The sequence below is a fragment of the Momordica charantia genome (genome assembly GCF_013281855.1).
Source record: "Momordica charantia cultivar OHB3-1 chromosome 8 unlocalized genomic scaffold, Mcharantia_2.0 BLBB01000008.1, whole genome shotgun sequence".
NCBI lineage: Eukaryota > Viridiplantae > Streptophyta > Magnoliopsida > Cucurbitales > Cucurbitaceae > Momordica > Momordica charantia.
In genome coordinates, this window is record NW_028275166.1 from 8,175,280 (window position 1) to 8,195,601 (window position 20,322).

Sequence of the window (20,322 nt, forward strand, 5' to 3'; positions counted from 1 at the left end):
TGAACTACAAGAAAAAGTATAATGCAAATTGCAATGACTATAGTACAGCCATATCACACTTTCTAAATAGAGGATTTCATTTTTGCAAGTTCTCAAATTATTTTCTAAGATGAAAGGGTGTGTGTTATTGTACTGCCACCTGGTCATGGTAAAGAATTAAGAAGCCTCAAATTATTTGGAATTACACAAAAAGAAAGCCTAAAAAGATCCGTATCTTCCAACAGAAGACTTGCCTGTGTCTCTAATTGACACGGAAAAAACTTGGATTCCCATCGTTGCTGAAGCAACAACTGCAAATAAGACAGCTTTAAATGAATGAAAACTGCAGCGTCTTTTGAAAATTCTCTCTTTAAAAGCCAAGGTTTATTCTGGAAAAGAAGATGGTTGCAATCAGTGATGGTGATCATCATCTCCAAAACCATCTGGTGATCCTCCAGGTCCCACCACTTCCAGCTGCCAACACAGTTTAAAATTAGGAAATTTTGGCACTTCTAGAAGTAATTCAGACACGAATGGCTTCATCCACTCGAGAAGTGGGATAATTAGAGAGAGAGAGAGAGAGAGAGAGAACAGTAGAACTCAATGGGGGACTCCATGTAGAATGCAATTGAGAGGGGAAGGGAAGCAGTGATACACAAAATAATAGGACAGCAGTTAATAGAAGTAATCCTCATTTGAAAAAAATAAAAATAAATAAATGATTATAGAAGCAATTCTTGTTGGAAGTGGCAAAAGAATCGAGGTTTAGCTAAAAAATTGGAGTTTGTTTCCTCCTCTTGGAGCACAAGTTGCACAACTTATAATAACTTTTGTAATCATAATTTATTTTGAACCAGGACCAATTAGAACGGTTATTTAATCTTTGGTTAAGTTTTGAGGGTTTGTTCCTCCCTTTTTCTGTATATTTTATTCTATCAATCAAATTTAGTTCTATTTTTCAAAAAATATTATATCTGAATTGAACTCATTTCCAGCATTCAATATCAATCATCATGGGAACATACATAATAATTAATAATAAATTCTCACCGCAAAATACTGTGTGCACACAGGACATTCATGTGGCTCGCCTTTCTTCAGTCGAAACCAGACAACATCATGCTCATCCTCTACGATTTTAAAGGAAGCATCAAAAGTGAGGTGGAAAGTTTCATGTGCAATTGAAGAACGTTGCACAAAAATGATGAAAAGTAGGGATAAAGAGAGATTGCAAGTACTCACCGCCTTCACCTCCAGGGCATCCAACTAATCTTTCGTCATAATATGACTTAACAACAGCAGGAGCTTCCTAAAGAAATAAAAAGCATAAGATTTATCCCAGAGATAATTCATGCAAGTAAACTTACTCTTTCATGCACATCCGCTCACAGTATTTCAATATACTTAAACAGCAAAGCAAGTTACAGACTTTATTGAAGCAAAGTGAACCAGCGAGAAGTAAGCAATTGATCGCAAAATCAATGACCATTACCACATAAAAGTATTAGAATTCAAAGTAATTGAATGCAAAATAAAACACACCCAGCTACAGACAAACATAAATCACAAACTTAATAAAATGGGGACAACTGCAGTGAAAATCCTCACTCAGGTGGCAGCAAGGGAAGAAAATAGCAAGTTACAGACTTTACTATTTAAATTGGCCCAACCAGTTGGCCAAATCATGATGGTTCCTTTCTCCCGAATTTCTACAAAATGTATTATAGAGCCAACTTCGAAAAAAAATGCAAGGTGCTCCCTGGGTCAGTTTTCCCTAAAAGGGTCAATACAAATAATGTTGCTCAAAGAACTCTTTCCTCTAAATTTCGCCTAAAACATCTATTTTATATATACAGAATGAAGAATCTGTAAGCCATTTCTCTGAGTGGTTTCGGTAAGTTCTTCTAACTCTTCAACTTTTAGTTTAATTCGGTTTAATAATTTAAGGATTTTATTTCAAATGTTGACAGGTCAAATATTAAAGATAGGAAAGAAACCTATGGACCAATGGTATTTTCCCATTTTTCTGGAAGCTGTGGTAGGAGATAAAACTAGGAGAGAAGAAATAGAGCTTCCGAAGTCGGAGTCTTGTATAATAAGATACATGGGGTGATATTTGTGGCTTCTTCCTGAGCCTCTCACGATAATCAATATTGAAACTACCCCTAATCCTCAATCATGAAAAAAGGGGGAGCCTCTTAGAAACTCCTGTATATTACTTTTATCAATAAAATTTGTTTCTAATCAGGAAAAAGAATTAAGAAAGACAATTAAAAGAAAGTAGATCATCTAGTATACAAAGAACTAAAACGCAATCCCAATTCCTCCTCAACTAATGAAGCCACACTTTGGTATATTCTTAGACACACATCAGGTGGAAAATAAGACTACAATCCAAAAAAAAAATCAACCTACATTTATATCTTAAAATTGACGTTATTTATTTCTCACAAAATCCCAACAAAGAGTCGATATGTCCAAATTAAAGAGGAGCATACATACCTTTTTGAGTAACCCAAAAGCCCTCAAACTTCAATGGTGATTGGGGACATAAATTACGTGAAAATAACACACACACACTCACTCACAACATAGAAAAGTATAATTCACCATTTCATGTGCTATATTTATAACAAATAAAACATCAATATGAATTATGGAGAAAGAAAGCAAACGGGCCTCCTTGAGCGGCATAAGACAACCCAAACTGTGCAAAGATAAAATTAAATGCAAACTATACCAACCTTGGTGCCAAAAGGACCAACGGGATGGTCTATATCAAGGATGTCTCTTCCCTGCGAACATAAAATCAATTGACATGAGAGTCGCCTTCAGAATGAGAAATACATTAGATGCCAAACAACTAAAATATTTACATAAACTAAATTCAGTTCAATATGAGAATGCATCAGAAAACTTAAGCAGCCCACTGAATATGACACATGTTAACTGAATTGTATTGTTCCAGAACCTTCAACTTACCAGACCCAGTAGAATGTTGGCTCAGCTTGTACGTTGAAATGATTTAATCATTCATTCTGTTGTACCTTTTAGCATACGTTTGTATATTTTTTGTAGGATTCTTCTTTTATTCGTTAATTATTACACCTATCAATACCTCTATAAAACCTGTCTATATATTTGAATAGAAAAGAGCTTACGTCATCCGGCCTCATACAGAAAATTCTCTTTCCCGCGAAATACCCTAGATCGTGTCTTAAACCAAATTGCGGAACAGCAAAAATCATTTGTTTCATAAATGACCGTCCACAAATATAAATTAAGAATATATACATAGAAGTTCGACATTGATCTCTCCATGAAAACGTAATTGATGTAAACCATTAGATTTTTTTTTCTCAACATCAAATCGGAAAATTGAAAGCACGCAAAGAAATACAAGTAATATCACCTCAAGCGCAGCTTCAAGCTCTTCGCGCTCGTGTCCGGTTGCAATTGGCATGACATCCCCAACCTTCTTCTTCAGACCAGCACCAGCTACGTTTACAATAAAACGAAATCAACGATCAAGAGAGACCAATTCCACGTTCACACTCATATATTATAGATTCATTCATACATACAGTGAGAGACTGTAAATTAATGTATTAGTTATGAGTATGAAAATCGATAGGGAACAGTAGGATCTACCAGCCTCAGCGCCATAATGGCGAGCGAAGAGCGATACGGAAGGTGAAGAAGAAACATGAGATGAAGCGGGACGTCGTGCGGCTCTGGAAATGGATCCCGATGGAGGAGACGGTGCCGTGGATGATGAAGTTCGAGGTTTTAGGGATTTGAGGTGCGAAGAGAGCAATCTCCTCCACATCGTTGGTGATTTTCCGGCGAGGATCTCAGGTCACAGCCTTTCGACGGCGAAATTATTCGCTCTTTCACGCTCTTTCTCCTTCACCCTCTCTACGTTTGGGAAATGGAGCAATAAGGAAAAAGTCAAGACTCAAGAGGAGGTTCCTCCGGCTGAGGGTGGTAGCACCGCACGAGGGCGTTGCGTGACACGTGCCGCAGGTCTTTTTTTCTTTTTCTTTTTTTAATTAAAGGTCATTAATTAAAAAAAATGGTATTAAGAGTTTAGGTTAAATAAAAGAGAGTTTAACAGCAGACATTGTAAGTTTATGGGTTTAGAATATAAAATGTCATTTAAGTTTATTTTATTTTATTGATCGAACAAATTCTCAAAATATTTAATTTTGTCTCTAAGATTTTAAAAAATAATTAGTTTGATCTTTTATATTATTTTTACTTTTAATTAGCTTGAAATATGACTTTTAAGTATTAATTTTTTTTTTACAATAAGTGGGGTGGAGGATTCGAACTCACATGGTTAGAGATAGATACAATAGAGCTAAGCTAAATTCATGTTGGCAATTTTAAGTATTAATATTAACATGTCAACGTAGATGTGTATTGGAGTCCGAGTCTAAAATATGATAGTTCATGGACTAAAAATATTTTCTTTTTTTTTAAAACAAACGGAAAATGAAATAACCTTAAAATCTTAAAATTTTAAAAACGTTTAAAACTAATTATAATATTATATTGAGCTTGATTAAAAAATAGCCAAAACAAAACCTTTGTCCAATTGAGTCTTAATACTACCATTTTCGTTAAAACAAAAAGTCAAGACCTTTTTGCAAATCATGCTAATTTTCCAATTAGTTCCCTCTCTTAAAATTTCTCTTTTTATTTAAGTCTAAAAAAAACTACTTTTTTTTTTATCCAACTATTTTTTCTCTTATACTTTTGATTTAGATCATTTTGGTAAATGTATTTTAACTTTTTGTTTATTTTATTCCTTTTATTTTCAAAAGTTCATTTGGTACAAACGAGTAAAGTATCATTTAATGAATAATGAGTGAAATCCTTTAATACAAATTGATAACTACAATTCAAAAAGTTCAATAAATTATGTGTCATACTAAAAACCTAAAATTATGATGGAAAGAAATGAGATAAAAAATGAAATGATTAAATTAATAACTTTTTAAAAATACAATAACCAAAATAAACGTTTCAAAATATAGGAATTAAAATAAACAAAATCAAAAATACATGGATAAAAAAAAACGTTTTGAAATAAATGTTTTTAAAGTACAAAGATAAAATAAACCAAAACAAAATAAGATAGATCAAAATAATATTTATATAAATGGATAGACCAATAATTATATATATTTTATTTCTATTTGACCAACATTCAAAGCTCACAGGTCACAAACAAAGGTCGAGGAAAATATTTAAGCAAGGTGAAATTAAACACTTGACTCGTTCAACCTTATCAACTTTTGTATAGCTCAATAAGTTAAGGTATCTATTTGGCTAACCAATCGTGAATTAAAATCTCTACCCTGAACGGTTGTGCTAAAAAAAAATAAAAAACTTGGGATGACCTATATCCAACATACATATATATTCTTTTTCTGAGCCCTAACCACTAAAATTTGACCCTTTTTGAGTCCTAACCACTAGATTTCTTGTATTACCCATCAAAATTCAGATGGAACTTCCTATAAGCTGCTACTACTCTTTGCAACTTCACATTTATTTTCCAAGACCATCACAAGGGGATACATACATACATTCATGATCTTTGTATCACTGTTTGGTCAATCTAAACTTTTAAAATTTGCCAACGCCTTGCTGAGGGTAAACCTGCAAAAGGAAAACAAACATGATTCTGAAGGATCATTCAATGGAGTGACAGTGAATTTTGTGGCTACTCTTAAAATTTTTTGGAAGAGTAGGAAGAATTATTTTATACCTGGCCATGTCTATCGTCGCTTAAGCTTATACTTCTAACCTTCAACTCCCCTCTATTGGTCGTCAACTCATCTAGTATTTCAGCATCACATATTTCAACTTCATCTTCGTCATTATCTATTTGAATGGTATCCTTTTCCTAACAAATAAAAAAAAAAGTGGCTGGCGTTTTATGTAGAATGCTGGAAGTTTTAGAGACTATGATACAAAGGATATGGATATTTAAATATTGTTAGACAACGGACCATCCACATTTCCACCATGGTATGTTATTGTCCACTTTGGACATAAGTACCCATGGCTTTGCTTTTGGTTTCACCCAAAAAGTCATTATACCAATAGAATTGTTGTCCTTCATTTATATACTTATGATCTTATATCTAGCAAATGTGAGACTTTGATTGTATTTTTGGCGAGTACCTTGAGAGAGAGGCTAAGCGAGAGTACCGGGGTACCGGTTATTTCTTCGTACTCAGCTGCATCAAGCTCCTGCAAATGATGAGGTTGGAGTAGCTTGGGAAGGATGTGATGTCTTATGCTGATGAGAAGGAAGAAAGGCAAAGGAAACAAGACTCCAGCTATGGGGATCCATGTCACTCCAAAACAAATGAGGAAGTATACAAATTGAAATAGAGTGAATGCGGCTATGTATTTGAATGGCACAGACTCCAAAAAGGAAGCATGAAAGCCTTCTAGGACCCTGGCAAGAGAGAAAAATATAGACGACCACAACAAAAGTTAGTCGTTAAAGAAAATTCAATACCCACCAACTCAAGAAAGATCAATACTAGGTAACAGTATGTGACTCAATCAAGAAGCCATAAAAGAAGTTGGAAGAGTAATTGATCAGCAACTCATAAGTGAAAAATATGTGTCAATTGCCTCTCATAATTCTTAAGTGGGTGCGAAAAAGCTTACTTGTACCGTCGACTCGGCATTATGAAGAGAAGTAAAATCCTTTCCCAGAATTGGTTTCCGGGCAGACTGTCAATGGCCATGTACGCAAAGTATCCCCAGAGAACTGACGTTGGTATTTTCTTTATTGCTGGTAAAGCAAAGACTGATGCTGCCACTAGAAGTGATTGCAGCAGATTGCTCAATCTTTGCTCGTTTACTCGGACAGGAAGATAAGCGTCAATATGCTTCTCCGGATCAAACATATCCTTTGCGTTGTCATGCTTACTTTCTCCTTTCATGACAGCCTCCTTCAAATCTTCCAGCTCTTTAACTACTGATGTCGTCTGCTCAATACCATAAAGATCAAATAGTTATTTGCTAACTTTTATTTTCTAGCAACTACCAAGTATTTGATCAATCAACTACTTCCAGTGTCAGTTATAGCAAGTTGTAGTGCAATTTCAAATTTTGACAACTAGAGGACATACAACTGGGCTGCTGTCCATTTCTAAGAACACAGCTTGCATTTGGCCGTAGATTTCAGAATCGCTAGCTTTCATTTTTATGCTTTCCTTTGCACTTTCCACCATCTTCCTTCGTATCAACTGCAATCCATGATCAGTAAAATTAAATATCTGATATGGCTAAACATCTCTACGGTACAGTAATTGCTACATTTCACTTCTTGGTGAAGACTTACACGCCTCCTGAGTGTTGCAAGGCACTTGGTGTGCATAGGGGACTGTGGCAAGACCCCATTTGAAGGAGGAAGCCCGATTAACCCACAAAGCAAAGTCTGAAATTAATTTTCCATCACATAGAATTAGTCTTTCTGGGAACTGGATAAGAGTGACTTACTAAAAACACCATGTAGACGTTACCATAAATCCCAGTAACAAAATGTCATAGTGGTATGCGGAAGGGTTCTTGAGATTAAACTCCTTTTGTTGTGCCATCTGGGAAGCAACGCTATGATCAAAAAAATAAAGTCCCGCAATCATCACAGCAGGAATAAAGGCAGCAAAAATGTATACAGGAGGTATCTTCCCCATGTCCTGCAACAAACATGTACTTTTCTATTAGCTTTCACTAAGGAAACGGGATGAGTTCAAATAAAAGTACCTTTTATGGCTTACTTTGAAGATAAACCGCACTACAAGGGCTCGGACTCTAATACTGAGGGGAAGAGGATTTACCTTTACAACGGTCCAATGGTGCAGGGAAGTAGATTGCCATGCCAGAGGACTATGGAATCTTCTAGGAACTCCAGAGGGAACTTTGCTTGGTACACTAAACGATAGTGCAGTCCATACTAGAACCATTAGAGGTACTCCATAGTCTGCAATGAAAGTCCTTAGCCAGCCTAGGGGACGAAGTGAAAAAGTTTTAAAATCCATGGCTTGGCCATTCTCGTAAGTAATTTCACAAGAGAACAAATCTCTGCTCCATTGACAAACCTGTGCCATACAACCATGATCTTGCTTTTCTGCTCTTCAAAGCAGTATAGAGAAGGCCAAAAGTAAATATGATTCCCAGTAATCCATTCGTGTAAAGCCAATGAAATTGATACTGCTCTAAACTTGGATTCTCGGCCTTTGGAACTTTAAATTCGCTCACCACTCCCTGAATGATTCAAAATTGAGCCATTGGTAAAAAAAAAAGGAAAAAAGGCAATATTATTCATTCAAGTTTCAAATCGTAAACTGTTATCTCCTTGGATCATTGTGGAAAATAAATTTACACCAACAAAGAGAATTGACAGCTTCTGTACTACCTCTTGAGTCACCAAAAGGAAATTCATTCCTACCTTAATAGCTTCTTGAATGAACAAAACAGAGATCAACATGCCAAAAAGTTCCCCTGCAATCCTTGTAAATCTGTTGATTAGACGGGACGCATTGAATATGGCAAGTAGGAATAGCAAGAGGGCTGTCCAGACACAAACCCTGTAAAACAAAAGTCAATATTGTGCCATACCGAAGCCTTTACATATGTAGTTAAGATTGATAGCTCACCATCCTGCCCAAGCCAAGAAGAGGTCTCTCCCTATGTCTTTCCTATCCTTGCAAAAATTGTACAAATATGTATACATAATAATTGTAGGTTCTGCAACCCCTACAACTAGGAGAGGTTGCCCACCAAGAATTGAATGAAGGATGCCACAAATGGCTGTGGAAGCCAAAGTTTCTACCGTGCTCAAGCTTCCATCTATGGAATATAAATTAATATACTGAAGTAAGTTGGGCAGTCCACAATCCACATGGAAGCTAGTAAAGAGAAAATTTAGGGAGTATAATTATTCTCTATTCTCATGAAAATAGTCAATGGCTCTACTGTGGACCTGATTTTAATTTTATTTTACTTGTAAATGTAATAGAAAAACGGGAATTTTTTTTTTAATTTTGCAAATGACTAATATTTTTATGAATATAATTGATGTGTGATTCACAATATTAAATCTTAAAATTGTAAAACCATATTTGGTTTTAAATGTTTCTACATCCAGTTGACTTGTCCAAATTATTACTTCTTTCTTTTCCTTCACGCAAAATTATATATATGCGTGCGCTGGTATATATACTAATAAGCTAACAGATTAAATCAATCATAATAAAACAATTTTAAGATACTCCATTCCAATATTTTGCATAATGAAGCGGAAACCTCTATTTTTCACCAATATTATCTAGAAAAAATAAAATGTTTAGATAATGTAAAACTGCTTACAAAATAGGATTCAAAATACGATGATCACAAAGCAAAGGATTGCAGACAAGCCAATCTTTTCCCAATTTTACTTCTGAGTTTACGCATAAGATATGAATTCTGCAAGCTTCAAACAGTGTAGAAAAATTAAGCAAAACTGACCAACCTGTATCTCGGCTAAGTTGCTCACCGAAAGCAATGACAGGAAGTGCAGAAGCGAAAAAAATGTAGGCAGTCGGGGCCAAAATTCTGTCAACCCATCAAAAGAAAACTGGAAATTAATCAAAAGCAGCATCAAACTTAAAGCTGAGCAGAGCTAAGAAAATAATATAATAAATAAAAAGTCTACACATAAATTACCCGATTCCTGAAAGTCGACCATCAACCCAATCTTGCTTATAACAGGCTGCTCTTCCTCTGATATCATCCACAATACCCCTAAATGGAGCCCTGAGATTCCCCATTTCTGTATAGAAGAAGTAAAAGTATGCTTAAAAAAACAAAGAACTGAACGTTTTCTGCACGAGGAAGACAGGAAAAGAGAGAGCAGTTTCAAATAGAAGCATAAGAATAACAGATATAACTTATAAGGAGGTCGGATTGCATTTAGTACTGAACTCCATAATTAATGGAGAGAAGTATGAAATTCTTCTCATACTTCGAAAGCAGTCCGGCATGGACAACAACTTCTTGTTTTGATTTTTTTTTCTTTCTTTTCTCTGATTATTTTGCAGAAAGGACAAGAAAAAGAAATTAAAAAATAGAGTGAAGCATCATAGCGGAATCGAACGCTTGAATTTCCATTGCCTGCTCATTAATCCCAAGCGACTCTACGGCCAAAACAGGGGAAAATTATCCAATTAACCACTATTTCACATCTTCACAACAATCAGATTCATCATAACGAAGATAATCACAAACTTCGCTCATATATACAATATAGTTAGCTAGTTCATGCAAAAACATCAATAGTATATATATGTATAATACTGCGAAACTGAATCTTGATAAAGGAAACGAATACAGGAGCGAGTTGGAAAAGGGCGGCGGATCATCGGAGAAGATGACCGGAGAACAATGTCGGAAAACTTGCCGGAGATTGTGCGAGCTTTCCCGTATGACGAGCGTAATCGGAGTTGTTCACTTGGCGGCTTGTGGTGGAGGACTTTGGAGGCAAATTCCTGCGTCTTTAAAAAGACCCGCCAGAGCTCAAAGTGGGGTCCGAACCCGAATAAGGAGTTTTGATCCTCTACGGCTCAACAAAATATGGTAACCGTACACCCGCACAGCTGGTCAATTACTTGCTGCTGCTTGTTCTCCATGAGAACTTTGAAGATAGTGATTTGTAACGTTTCTTTTCAGAATATTAAAATTCAAGCAAATGGAGAAAAATAGTTTGAATTTGAGCCGCTATTTATTATCATTTCAAAAATTGATGGTTTGATTATTATCTTCACAATTATGATCTTCGTGGAGTGGTCGAAAATGTCTTCCTCATCCTTGATTTAGGAGGTTGTGATTAGGAATGGTTTGAAAAATTTTCTCCTGTAAGTTTTTTTTAGTTTTTAATTAAATAAGAAATACATATTTTTAAATTGAAATTTAGAGCAAATTAGTTGGTTAAATTGTTTTTATTTTCAATAACTAACAGTTAAGTTGGACTTAATGATTATTAGATATCATGTAATGGTATTTCAAACTACTTGAACCAGAACTTTCAAGCTAATAAGTTATATAGCATATTCAATCAAAATTTATTATATATATATATATATATTTGTAAGTTTAGAAATCAATATTATACTAGAGAGAAAATGAAGGACTTTCTACCTTAATACAATAATATATTTTCAGACTCTCGAAATGGTGAAAACAATGTTGCTTTCTTATTTCAACATACAAGGCAATAGCCTAAATTAGAGTTTTACAAATTTCAAACTAAAAACCGTTAAAGAATAATTAAAAACAATTATATATGGTACGGAAGTAAGAATCTTATTGGAGAGAATTTCAAGACCACGTGATGAGATTACAAGTTTATTGTGGGAGAGTTGAGCTACGTGCTTCACAGAGAGTCTTTGATTTATCTTTGTCATGAATCAAACAGTGTGTTTGAGATTATATCGATCCTTTACAAATTCAATGTTAATTAAATTACCTCCAAACTAATAGATATCGACATATACATAAATTTACTCTTTTATATGCATTCTTATCTTCTCACTTTCACACGTCCTTATTAGAACACCAGCACCACAAATACTCTATTTTAAGAACTTTCAAACTTTTTTTCCTCTCCTTCCCACCCTTATTTATTAGAAATCATACCATTTGAGCTCTATATAAGAAGCCCACATAAAATTGAATCACTTGCCCTTAAAAGACTTGGGAATGTGAATAGTCCAAAAAGCAGAAGCAATTATTTGGAACCTTCTCTTTCCCTTGTTGGTGCCTGGTTATTTGTGGCTGCAAACACCTAATTTTCTCAAAAGGAGATGAGGTTTTTTTGGGTAACATTTATCCATAAAATTGGTTTATTCCTTTGCATGCACATGAAAATTAGGTTAATTTTCTCTCTTCCCCTCTCCTTATATAATAGGGAAAAATCATATTGTTAAGGTTACATTATGAAATTTGATTTTCATACCTTAAAAGATTTCTATTATGTTTCTAAACACTAATTTGAATTACATTTATATACTACTATAAATTTGGTCTTTGTTGATGCGTCACTTTTTATTTAATTGATGCAGTGAAAGAAAATGTCAATAAAAGTTCAATTTTCTCCTTAAAATAAGTTATTTTTAAAAAAATATACATATATTGATAGCTATAAAACCTCAACTTACGTCTATATTAAAGTTGATGCAATAAACCGTCAAGTTTTAGACTTTTGTTAACGTCCATTTCGTTATTGTCTGTCAATATTTCAATTGTTATTGACAGTTAAAATGGCAGAGACAACTAAAATATATCATTTTTTGTGGAAATTTTTTTAAATTTCTATGGCTCCAAATTACCCTATTCATCTTCTTCCTCTCCTCTTCCCACACACATCTTTCATCTTCCTCCGGTCTATTTTAAGGTTTTCGGCTTGCAATAGTTATATATTATTATTAACATTAAAGAAATGAATGAAAAATTGGGGTTGATGTGACAAATAGTTTTTTTATATATATATACAACATATAAGGATGGGAGATCGAACTCACAACCTCTTGGTTGGAGACATATGTCGATTACCGTTGATAGCTATATGCTCGCTTTGACAGATGTGACAAATAGTTAGATAGACCACAAATTTAAATTTAATTGAATTCTCATATAATTTGCTCTGAACTTGTGTAGAGATAGAAGAAAAGTCGTTACGACAAGGTGCAAACCAAAATTTAAAGATTGAGGAGTTACCTACCTGGAGCTTATGGCAATTCGTGAAGGTCTAGAAGCAATTGCGAACGAGGGTACAAATTCGATTCATCTGGAATCGGATTCTATGGAGGCTGTACAACTTCTTCAACGATGATTTCACGGAGATCTCATGGATTCTTGAGGATATGATGGCCATTGCAAATGACTCAACACATAAGGATATTAGATTTTTTTTTATTTTTTTTTGGAGAAAAAGTAAAATTTAAAAACTAAAATAGAAGATAAAAAGAATGACATTAAATATTTTCTGGAGGTGCCAACTATTACTAGATTGACAGCTCAAAAGTCAAAAGACAGCATTATTATTTACTTTTATGAGACTAGGAAATGGGGATGGGAGAATTATGGAACTAGGGTTGGAAATTTTGCTATTGCTTTCTAATATGAACAAAGTTTACATATTACTACTATTTCTTTTTGGTCACATCAATAATAATAATAATAATGTTGAATAATATAGAACCATAGGCTAAAATATATCAATCAAAGTTGAATATTCTTCCCACGTGCATGTATAACTAAGCTAGTAAGACAATAACTTAGAGGAACATGATTTTATGTAGGAATATTCCAGAGAGAGGGAAATAGCTCGTATGTTAGGAAGGAGAGAAAGTGACTACAGTTGAATTGACCAATTTCCAAATGTTTTTAACAATGTTTCGTGTGATTTTTTTTCTTGTTTCGTAAAAATGTTTTTGAAATTTTATTTATTTATTTATTTATTTTGTCGTACTCCATTCTGAGTAGTTTTTTAAGAATCATTAAATTCGTTATTTTATAGAAAACATAAACTTTTTAAATAAATAAACAGTAACATCGTACTTTAGAAGAATTTTGATCCATTTTGAGAACTAATTCGGCAAATCAAATCGTTTCTGAAAACTGTTGTAAAGAAACTTCCATTAACCTCAAGAAAGTGACTTCTCACGAGTCTCGACGGAATTGCCAAACTTTTATTTCATATTTCTAATTATTTTTTAATAAGATTTGTACTTAACTATTTTACCTAACAAATAAATTAAATAAACCAAATTATACCACAACCACAATTTATAATATTATTCGATGAACAACAAAAATGTAGTAACATATTTCAACTAAAATATTATTATTTCATTTGTTAACATATATGTTATATATTTAGTATAATAATTATTTTACAATATTATATAATTTATAATCCTGCATTTTTAAAAGTTTCAAATTTAAAATCTAGAAACATAAAAATATTATTTTCATTATTTGAATCATAGAATCCAAATAACATTTTTCAAAAATAAAATTACCAAACAAATATGCACTAAATCTATTTCATCCTGAAAGGTCAACATCATGCACTTTTTTATAACACCAAAACTCAAACTCCATCTCAGATGACTGAGGATTTCTATGGTGCACATGAAAATGATAACTTTCAGCTACATGTTCCAAACTAAGAGGCATCACAAAGTTCTATAAGCAAAATTTTGAGAAAGGGCTTACAGCACTGCAGTACCATCAAGAAGAGAGGTGTTAAGGCCAAAGTGGGTTATGAAAAAAAAATTACAAAATGAAATCACAAGTATGCAAAATTTCAGATTTGCAGTAAATGGATTCATTTTCAGTAAGTTCTCGAAATGATATTATGAGATCAATGGGTTTTGTACTGTAAGGTTATGGATAAGAATTGAGAAAAGCCTCCAATTATTTGGAATTGCATAAAAGAAGACCTAAAAAGATCCGTACTTCTAACAGATGACTTGCCAGTGTCTAACTGACTCGGAAAAAACTCAGATTCCTGTTGTTGCTGAAGGAACAACTGCAAAGACTAAGGACCAGTAGAAAACAAACAAAACACACCTTTAAATAATCACTGCGGCATATTGTGAAAATCTGTCTCTTCTAAAAGCCAAGGTTTATTCTGGAAAAGGAGATGGTTGCAATCAATGGTGATGATCCTCGTCTCCAAAACCATCGGGCGATCCTCCAGGTCCCACCACTTCCAGCTGCCAACACAAATTACAATCAGGAAAATTCTGCAAAGTAATTTTAGACACTATATTGCCTATAAAATGAGAAGGTAGGATAACATGGAATAGAGAGAGAAAGAGTAACTCTAAGTCTAAGCTCATTGGGATTCCATGTAATACTAATTTAAACCAAAATAATGCAATAGATAGATCTACCACGAGCCTTGCATATGTAACAAGTAAGAGAGGAAGGGAAAGCATGCACAGACTAAGTGGACGGCAGTTAATAGAAGCAGCTTCGTATGAACTTTTCAGTCCCTATATTGCCTATTCTGTTATACACGGAGAATACTTAGCTATTGTAAGGCCAAATTATAGTAGGGTTTTCGAACGAAACACATTTCTTCTAAGTATTTTTAAAAAGATCATTAATTAATCTATTTCCCTAAAATCATGCTTTCAATCAAAGAAATTTTAGCCATGTAGCCAAAGGTCATAAGAGAAATTGAAGGTATTTGCAAAGCAAAATTAGTTCAAAACACTTTCCTACTATCACAGGAGTTATAGTATTGTATTTATAGTATTTTTTTCACTATTGTGTGTCCTTCCCTTCTAATGTGAGAGCTACTCTCAACATGCTGGTTGGAGGATGCCACTTTTTGACAATCGTGAAAATTTTGTGGAGTAGAATATGTGCTTTCTGGTGGGAGTTTTTGTTCGAATGGAAACATAAGAGTTTTTCAAGGTTAAGCTAAAAAGTGGCAAGAAATTTGAGTTCCGGTGGTGTCAGTTTCCTCCTCTTTAAGCTCTTTTTCAAGTTCTTTTTTGTAATCATGATCAAGTGAAAAGGTTTTTTTTTATTCAATCAATGAAATTTAGTTTCAACTTGAAAGGATAGATTATATGATATCTGAATTAACCTCGCTTCCATCATTCTTTTTCAAATTTAGTTTCAGCTTCCAGCATTCCATATCATGGCAACACAACATAATAATTTATAGTAATTTCTCACCACAAAATATTGTGAGCACACAGGACATTCATGTGGCACGCCTTTCTTCAACCGGAACCAAACAACATCATGCTCATCCTCTACAATTTAAAAGAAGCAACAGAGTAAGATGTGGAAATTCTCACGTGTAATTGAAGAACGCAAAATTTACTTATGTAGAATTTTGTCAGACTTGCATGAAAATGATGAAACCCATTGGAAAAAGAGAGATTGCAAATACCCACCGTCTTCACCTCCAGGGCATCCAACTACTCTTTCGTCATAATATGACTTAATAACAGCAGGAGCTTCCTAAAGAAATAAAAAAGTATAAGCTTCCTCCAACAAATAAATCATGCGAGAAAATGCCTTCTTCCATTCACATACTCTTAACACAGTATTTTTATGTGCTAAGCACAGACACATTAAGAGGAAATAAAATAACACTTCATTTGAGCAAAGTGAAGCCTTTGCTGATTGCACAACTGATCAGAAAATCAAAAACCACATAAAAGTGAATGGTTCTTGGATAAGAACAAAAAACTAAATATTCAAAGTCACGGATACAAAATAAACATTAAGTTTTTTTTTTTTTTATAACTGGGAGTTGGAGCTTTGCTACCCAATACTTAGATGCACCCGTGACCGCCCCAAGGCCCAGACAAAATAAACACTAAGCTACAGACTAAACAAAAATCATAAATTTAATAAAAGGGGAGGAACCTTAGTAAAAATCTGCACTTACATGACAACAATGCACCATAGATCTGCTTAGTGTCACAACCATACTAGTAGAGAGTAGGTTGTGACGCCCACATAGTGAACAAGTGGTGGCGACATGCATATGTCGTCCGTCGGGCCATGTTGAGGGCCAAGAGAGAAGTGTCGTGATGCGACCAAGGAGGATGGCGCATCACCTATCACACCCCATGGATGTACTCAAGAATGCCTAGAGAAGGCATATGCAGAATGCAAGGCGAAGGCGATGTCAGTGGTGTCGGTGACAAGCTCAGCGGGGGCCAGTTGGGGCCCCAGGGCATGACCCTAGAAGTCGGGGTTCCATCGAGAGTTTGGACGAGCGGCTTTAGAGTTAGATGCATATAAGTGAGATATGCAAGCACGCCAAGTTTCGTGTCAATCGGAGTTCAGACGTGCGCTCTACGTTGGCGAGTGACTCCTCGCCACTTTGCACGTACACGCCTGCCAGACCAAGAATGCCTTAGAATGTACCTTAGGGGGAGGCATGGTGTTAGCTCTCCACCACCCCTGGGCCCTGTGGCCTAAGTGAGCTACCCCATGGCACATGCGTGTGTCATGGCGTGGGCGAGCGTTGCAAGACCAAGGTCTTGGGCGTCTTCCTTCGAGAATGGGAATCTCAAGGACAGTGTCGGACGGCACGGGTGTGCCGGCATTGCGCCTCGTCCCATGGGCTGGAGGTTGCACATAGGGGTCGTTATGCGGTACGGTATGCTCGAACGACAAGGCACGGCCGTGGGAGTCGACGTGCCACGGTTATGTCCGGATGGATGGATGTCTGAAAGGCCCCGATCATAAATATAAGTCCATGGGTCGGTTCTCGGTATGCGTGCCCAAGAGTTCAGCGAAGTCCGATGACATCCCGATGCTCGGGGTGGCATCCTACAGTACCGGCGACACCCGGTAAGTGAGAAAAAGCTAGTCTTGGCCCGGTAAGTGGCAAGACTCATCCCGGTTACCAAGTTTAGTCATTCCTTGTCCGGATCTCGGCAGGAATCATCCCGGCAGTACCTGGTAAGGCCGTTTAGCCCGTTATTGACTAGTTTCTCGGCAGGAATGGTCCTAGAGACGTCCGATGGGTCCGATAAGCTAGTTCTAACATAGTTAAGCGGCAGGAATGTCCCGATTGTACCCGGTTGGCGTTTTAAGCTCGTTCTGACCTCGTTATATGTCAGAACTCATCCCGGTAAGGTCCTGGCTCATCGTAGGAGCGGGACGGCCGAGTGGCCGAGAACCAAGAGGGTTGGAAAAGTGAAATGAAGCCGAGTCGAGGAAGAAAGAACCTCGTCTAAGGTCCGACGAAGCCATAAAGGGCGCGAAAAGTAGATTGGGGCTAGTGTTCCTCGTAAGGCTGGCCATGGTCGAGCTTAGATCATGGCGCCACGCGGTTGAAAAATGTACGACCGTGACACTTAGCACACTGTACCCTAAATGCACTTAAACAACACCATTTTCAAATGAGAATTGACAAAATAAAATATTGGAAAGGGAAATACTTCCCCATCCTATAATTTGTATCCCAAGTTGGTATTATGTCATCATGATGGAGAAAATCAGGGCCACATGTATATTTGTGGTAATTTTGAAAAAAAAAAGAAGAAGAAGAAGATTTGGTGCAGAGTTTTTAGTCTCTTCAACCTTAAGTGGTGTTGACCAGATAGCATCAATGGCCTATTAACCCATATGAGTTTTAACAGAAAACAACATATTGTGCAACAAAGAGTTGAAACTGAAAATATCCAAAAGGCATTCCATCATTGACTAGCGATCTTCCAATATATCAAAACTAAAGAGAGAATGCATATCTCTTGGAGTACCCCGAATAACATCAAACTGGAATAGGAACATATCAACATATGGTACAAAAATTATGAAAAGATCACTATACTGAAAAGTAGAAATTGCCAATTAATGTGCTTTATAACAATTGAACGGCAGTTTAGATAGTGAAGAAAGGGAACAGCCAATGTTTTTGCAACCAATCACAAGCATTTAACTTTCCAAAACAAAGAAACTTTTCAACCAGATAAAATAAAATGATACATAAGGAATAATAGGACCCGATTCAAGATGCCAAAGGTAGGGTTTAGAAGAATGGCTTAAGATTATCAGTTATAGCAATTAAAAGGAAGCCTAATATTCTTTGAATGACCCTATTTTTCAGACTTGATTTGGGCTAGCTAGCTGGTGAAGAACAAAGGTATCTTAAGGGGAATGCCAGAAGTGAGACAGCTATTGAGGAACTTGCAAATTTTCTTGATTCTAGATGTCGCACACTACATCACTATTTTCTCTTTTTTGCCTAATTGAAACCAACTGGAGTGTTTTCTGTCATATCCTTGGTTGAAAAAGAGGAAATAACTGTTTATCCATAGTGTGAGTAATTTCTTCCTTATCCAAAAAATCAAAATCAAGTAGAACCTTTCCGGGTATTGTTAATTCTAGTTCAATAACAACTTATGATACACGATAGAGCATGAAAGAAAGACAAAAGGCGTAAATAATCAGGAGAGAAACCAAAATTCGTAACAATCTGTTTGCAAACGTGTTGAGGAGTTAATGAAAAAGTTTAAACAGAGAAGATAGCATAACAAAACCGCTGCTCAAGTTTCAAGTGGAAGTAACCTCGAGTGATATTGTATCACCCATGCCATGAAATCTATATGGAACGAAAGTTAAAATGAAACTAAAGCATGTGAGGAGTTACTTCCAACAACCAAAAGCGTGCTAAGATAAAATTAACCACAAATTACACTAACCTTAGTTCCAAAAGGACCAACGGGATGGTCTATATCAAGGATATCTCTTCCCTGCAAACATTAAACCAACTGAAATGAGACCCACCCCCAGAATGAGAAAGACATCAGAGGCCAGCCAAAATATTAACATATTATACCAGTCTCAGTTTGAAAACGGTCCGCACCAAATAAGAAAAATGAAAGCACGAAACGGAAAAGAAACGAGAAGTATCACCTCAAGTGCGGCTTCAAGCTCTTCGCGCTCGTGACCGGTTGCAATTGGCATTACATCCTCAACCTTCTTCTTGAGACCGGAATCAGCTAAACAAAATTAACAATCACGCGAGATCAATTCAACATTCGCACTCATATTACAGATTCATCCATACAGTCACTTACAGAGAGTGTAAAATGGAAAGAAAACAATAAGATCTACCAGAATCAGAGGCGTAATGGCGATGGAAGAGCGGAGCAGAAGGGGAAGGAGAAGCGTGAGATGAAGCAGCGAGTCGTGTGGCTTGAGAAATGCGTCCCAAGGAAGGGTTGGGGGATGATGAGGGAAGAGATTTTAGGGCTTTGAGCTGCGAAGAGAGCAATCTCCTCCACATGGTAGATTGTGATCGGTGATTTCTCCGGCAGTGATCTCAGGTCGCACCCCTTGGATTGGATTGGATTGGATTGGACTGGACTGGATTGGACGGCGAACTTCGGCGTCTGCGCTTTCGGAAATGGGACGAACAAGGAAGGAACAAGTCAAGAGTGGCTGGGCAGGGGGGTTTTGCCCAATGATTTGGCACGAGGGCAAAACGTCGCACGTGCCGCAGGATTTTTTATCATTATTATTATTTAAGTTTAAACCATATTTATTTTAGTATCTATACTTTCAATTTGATTTATTTTAGTTCATGTACGTTTAATCTATGGTCTTAATCGATTCGATGTTGATGTAATAATATAAACAAACGAATAATAATCTTTTTTTTTTTAATCTTGAGTGTATGAACTAAGTAATCTTACTTTCTTTTTTTTTTCTTTTTCTTTAGAAGATACTGTAAATTGATTATCAAATAAATTGATTAAAATACCATTTTGGTTACTG

The 20,322-nt window shown here is 35.8% G+C and overlaps 3 protein-coding genes across 4 annotated transcripts; all 3 read right to left on the reverse strand.

The window, feature by feature from the left end:
* On the reverse strand, positions 1-3,925 carry LOC111021124 (cytochrome c oxidase subunit 5b-2, mitochondrial). The gene is made up of 6 exons (XM_022297977.2): positions 3,631-3,925; positions 3,392-3,477; positions 2,724-2,774; positions 1,222-1,288; positions 1,030-1,109; positions 1-453 (listed from the first exon to the last, which is right to left on the reverse strand). The coding sequence occupies exons 1-6, from the start codon at positions 3,806-3,808 to the stop codon at positions 391-393; spliced, it is 525 nt and encodes a 174-aa protein (XP_022153669.1). The 5' UTR covers positions 3,809-3,925; the 3' UTR covers positions 1-390.
* Positions 3,926-5,137: 1,212 nt separating this feature from the next.
* BOR4 (HCO3- transporter family) lies at positions 5,138-10,581 on the reverse strand. Of its 2 annotated transcripts, none has more exons than XM_022297978.2 (14): positions 10,454-10,581; positions 9,721-9,826; positions 9,527-9,609; positions 8,670-8,862; positions 8,462-8,600; positions 8,112-8,277; positions 7,851-8,017; positions 7,536-7,709; positions 7,355-7,450; positions 7,143-7,259; positions 6,676-6,998; positions 6,178-6,457; positions 5,759-5,896; positions 5,138-5,649 (listed from the first exon to the last, which is right to left on the reverse strand). In XM_022297978.2, the coding sequence occupies exons 2-14, from the start codon at positions 9,822-9,824 to the stop codon at positions 5,617-5,619; spliced, it is 2,013 nt and encodes a 670-aa protein (XP_022153670.1). In that variant the 5' UTR covers positions 9,825-9,826; positions 10,454-10,581; the 3' UTR covers positions 5,138-5,616. The 2 variants fall into 2 exon arrangements, with proteins under 2 accessions (XP_022153670.1, XP_087984237.1); XM_088128111.1 differs by having other exon boundaries at positions 10,385-10,525.
* Positions 10,582-14,455: 3,874 nt separating this feature from the next.
* On the reverse strand, positions 14,456-19,976 carry LOC111021105 (cytochrome c oxidase subunit 5b-2, mitochondrial). The gene is made up of 6 exons (XM_022297959.2): positions 19,660-19,976; positions 19,459-19,544; positions 19,245-19,295; positions 15,975-16,041; positions 15,751-15,830; positions 14,456-14,774 (listed from the first exon to the last, which is right to left on the reverse strand). Exons 1-6 carry the CDS (start codon positions 19,829-19,831, stop codon positions 14,712-14,714), a joined length of 519 nt encoding a protein of 172 aa, XP_022153651.1. The 5' UTR covers positions 19,832-19,976; the 3' UTR covers positions 14,456-14,711.
* Between the last annotated feature and the right edge of the window lie 346 nt (positions 19,977-20,322).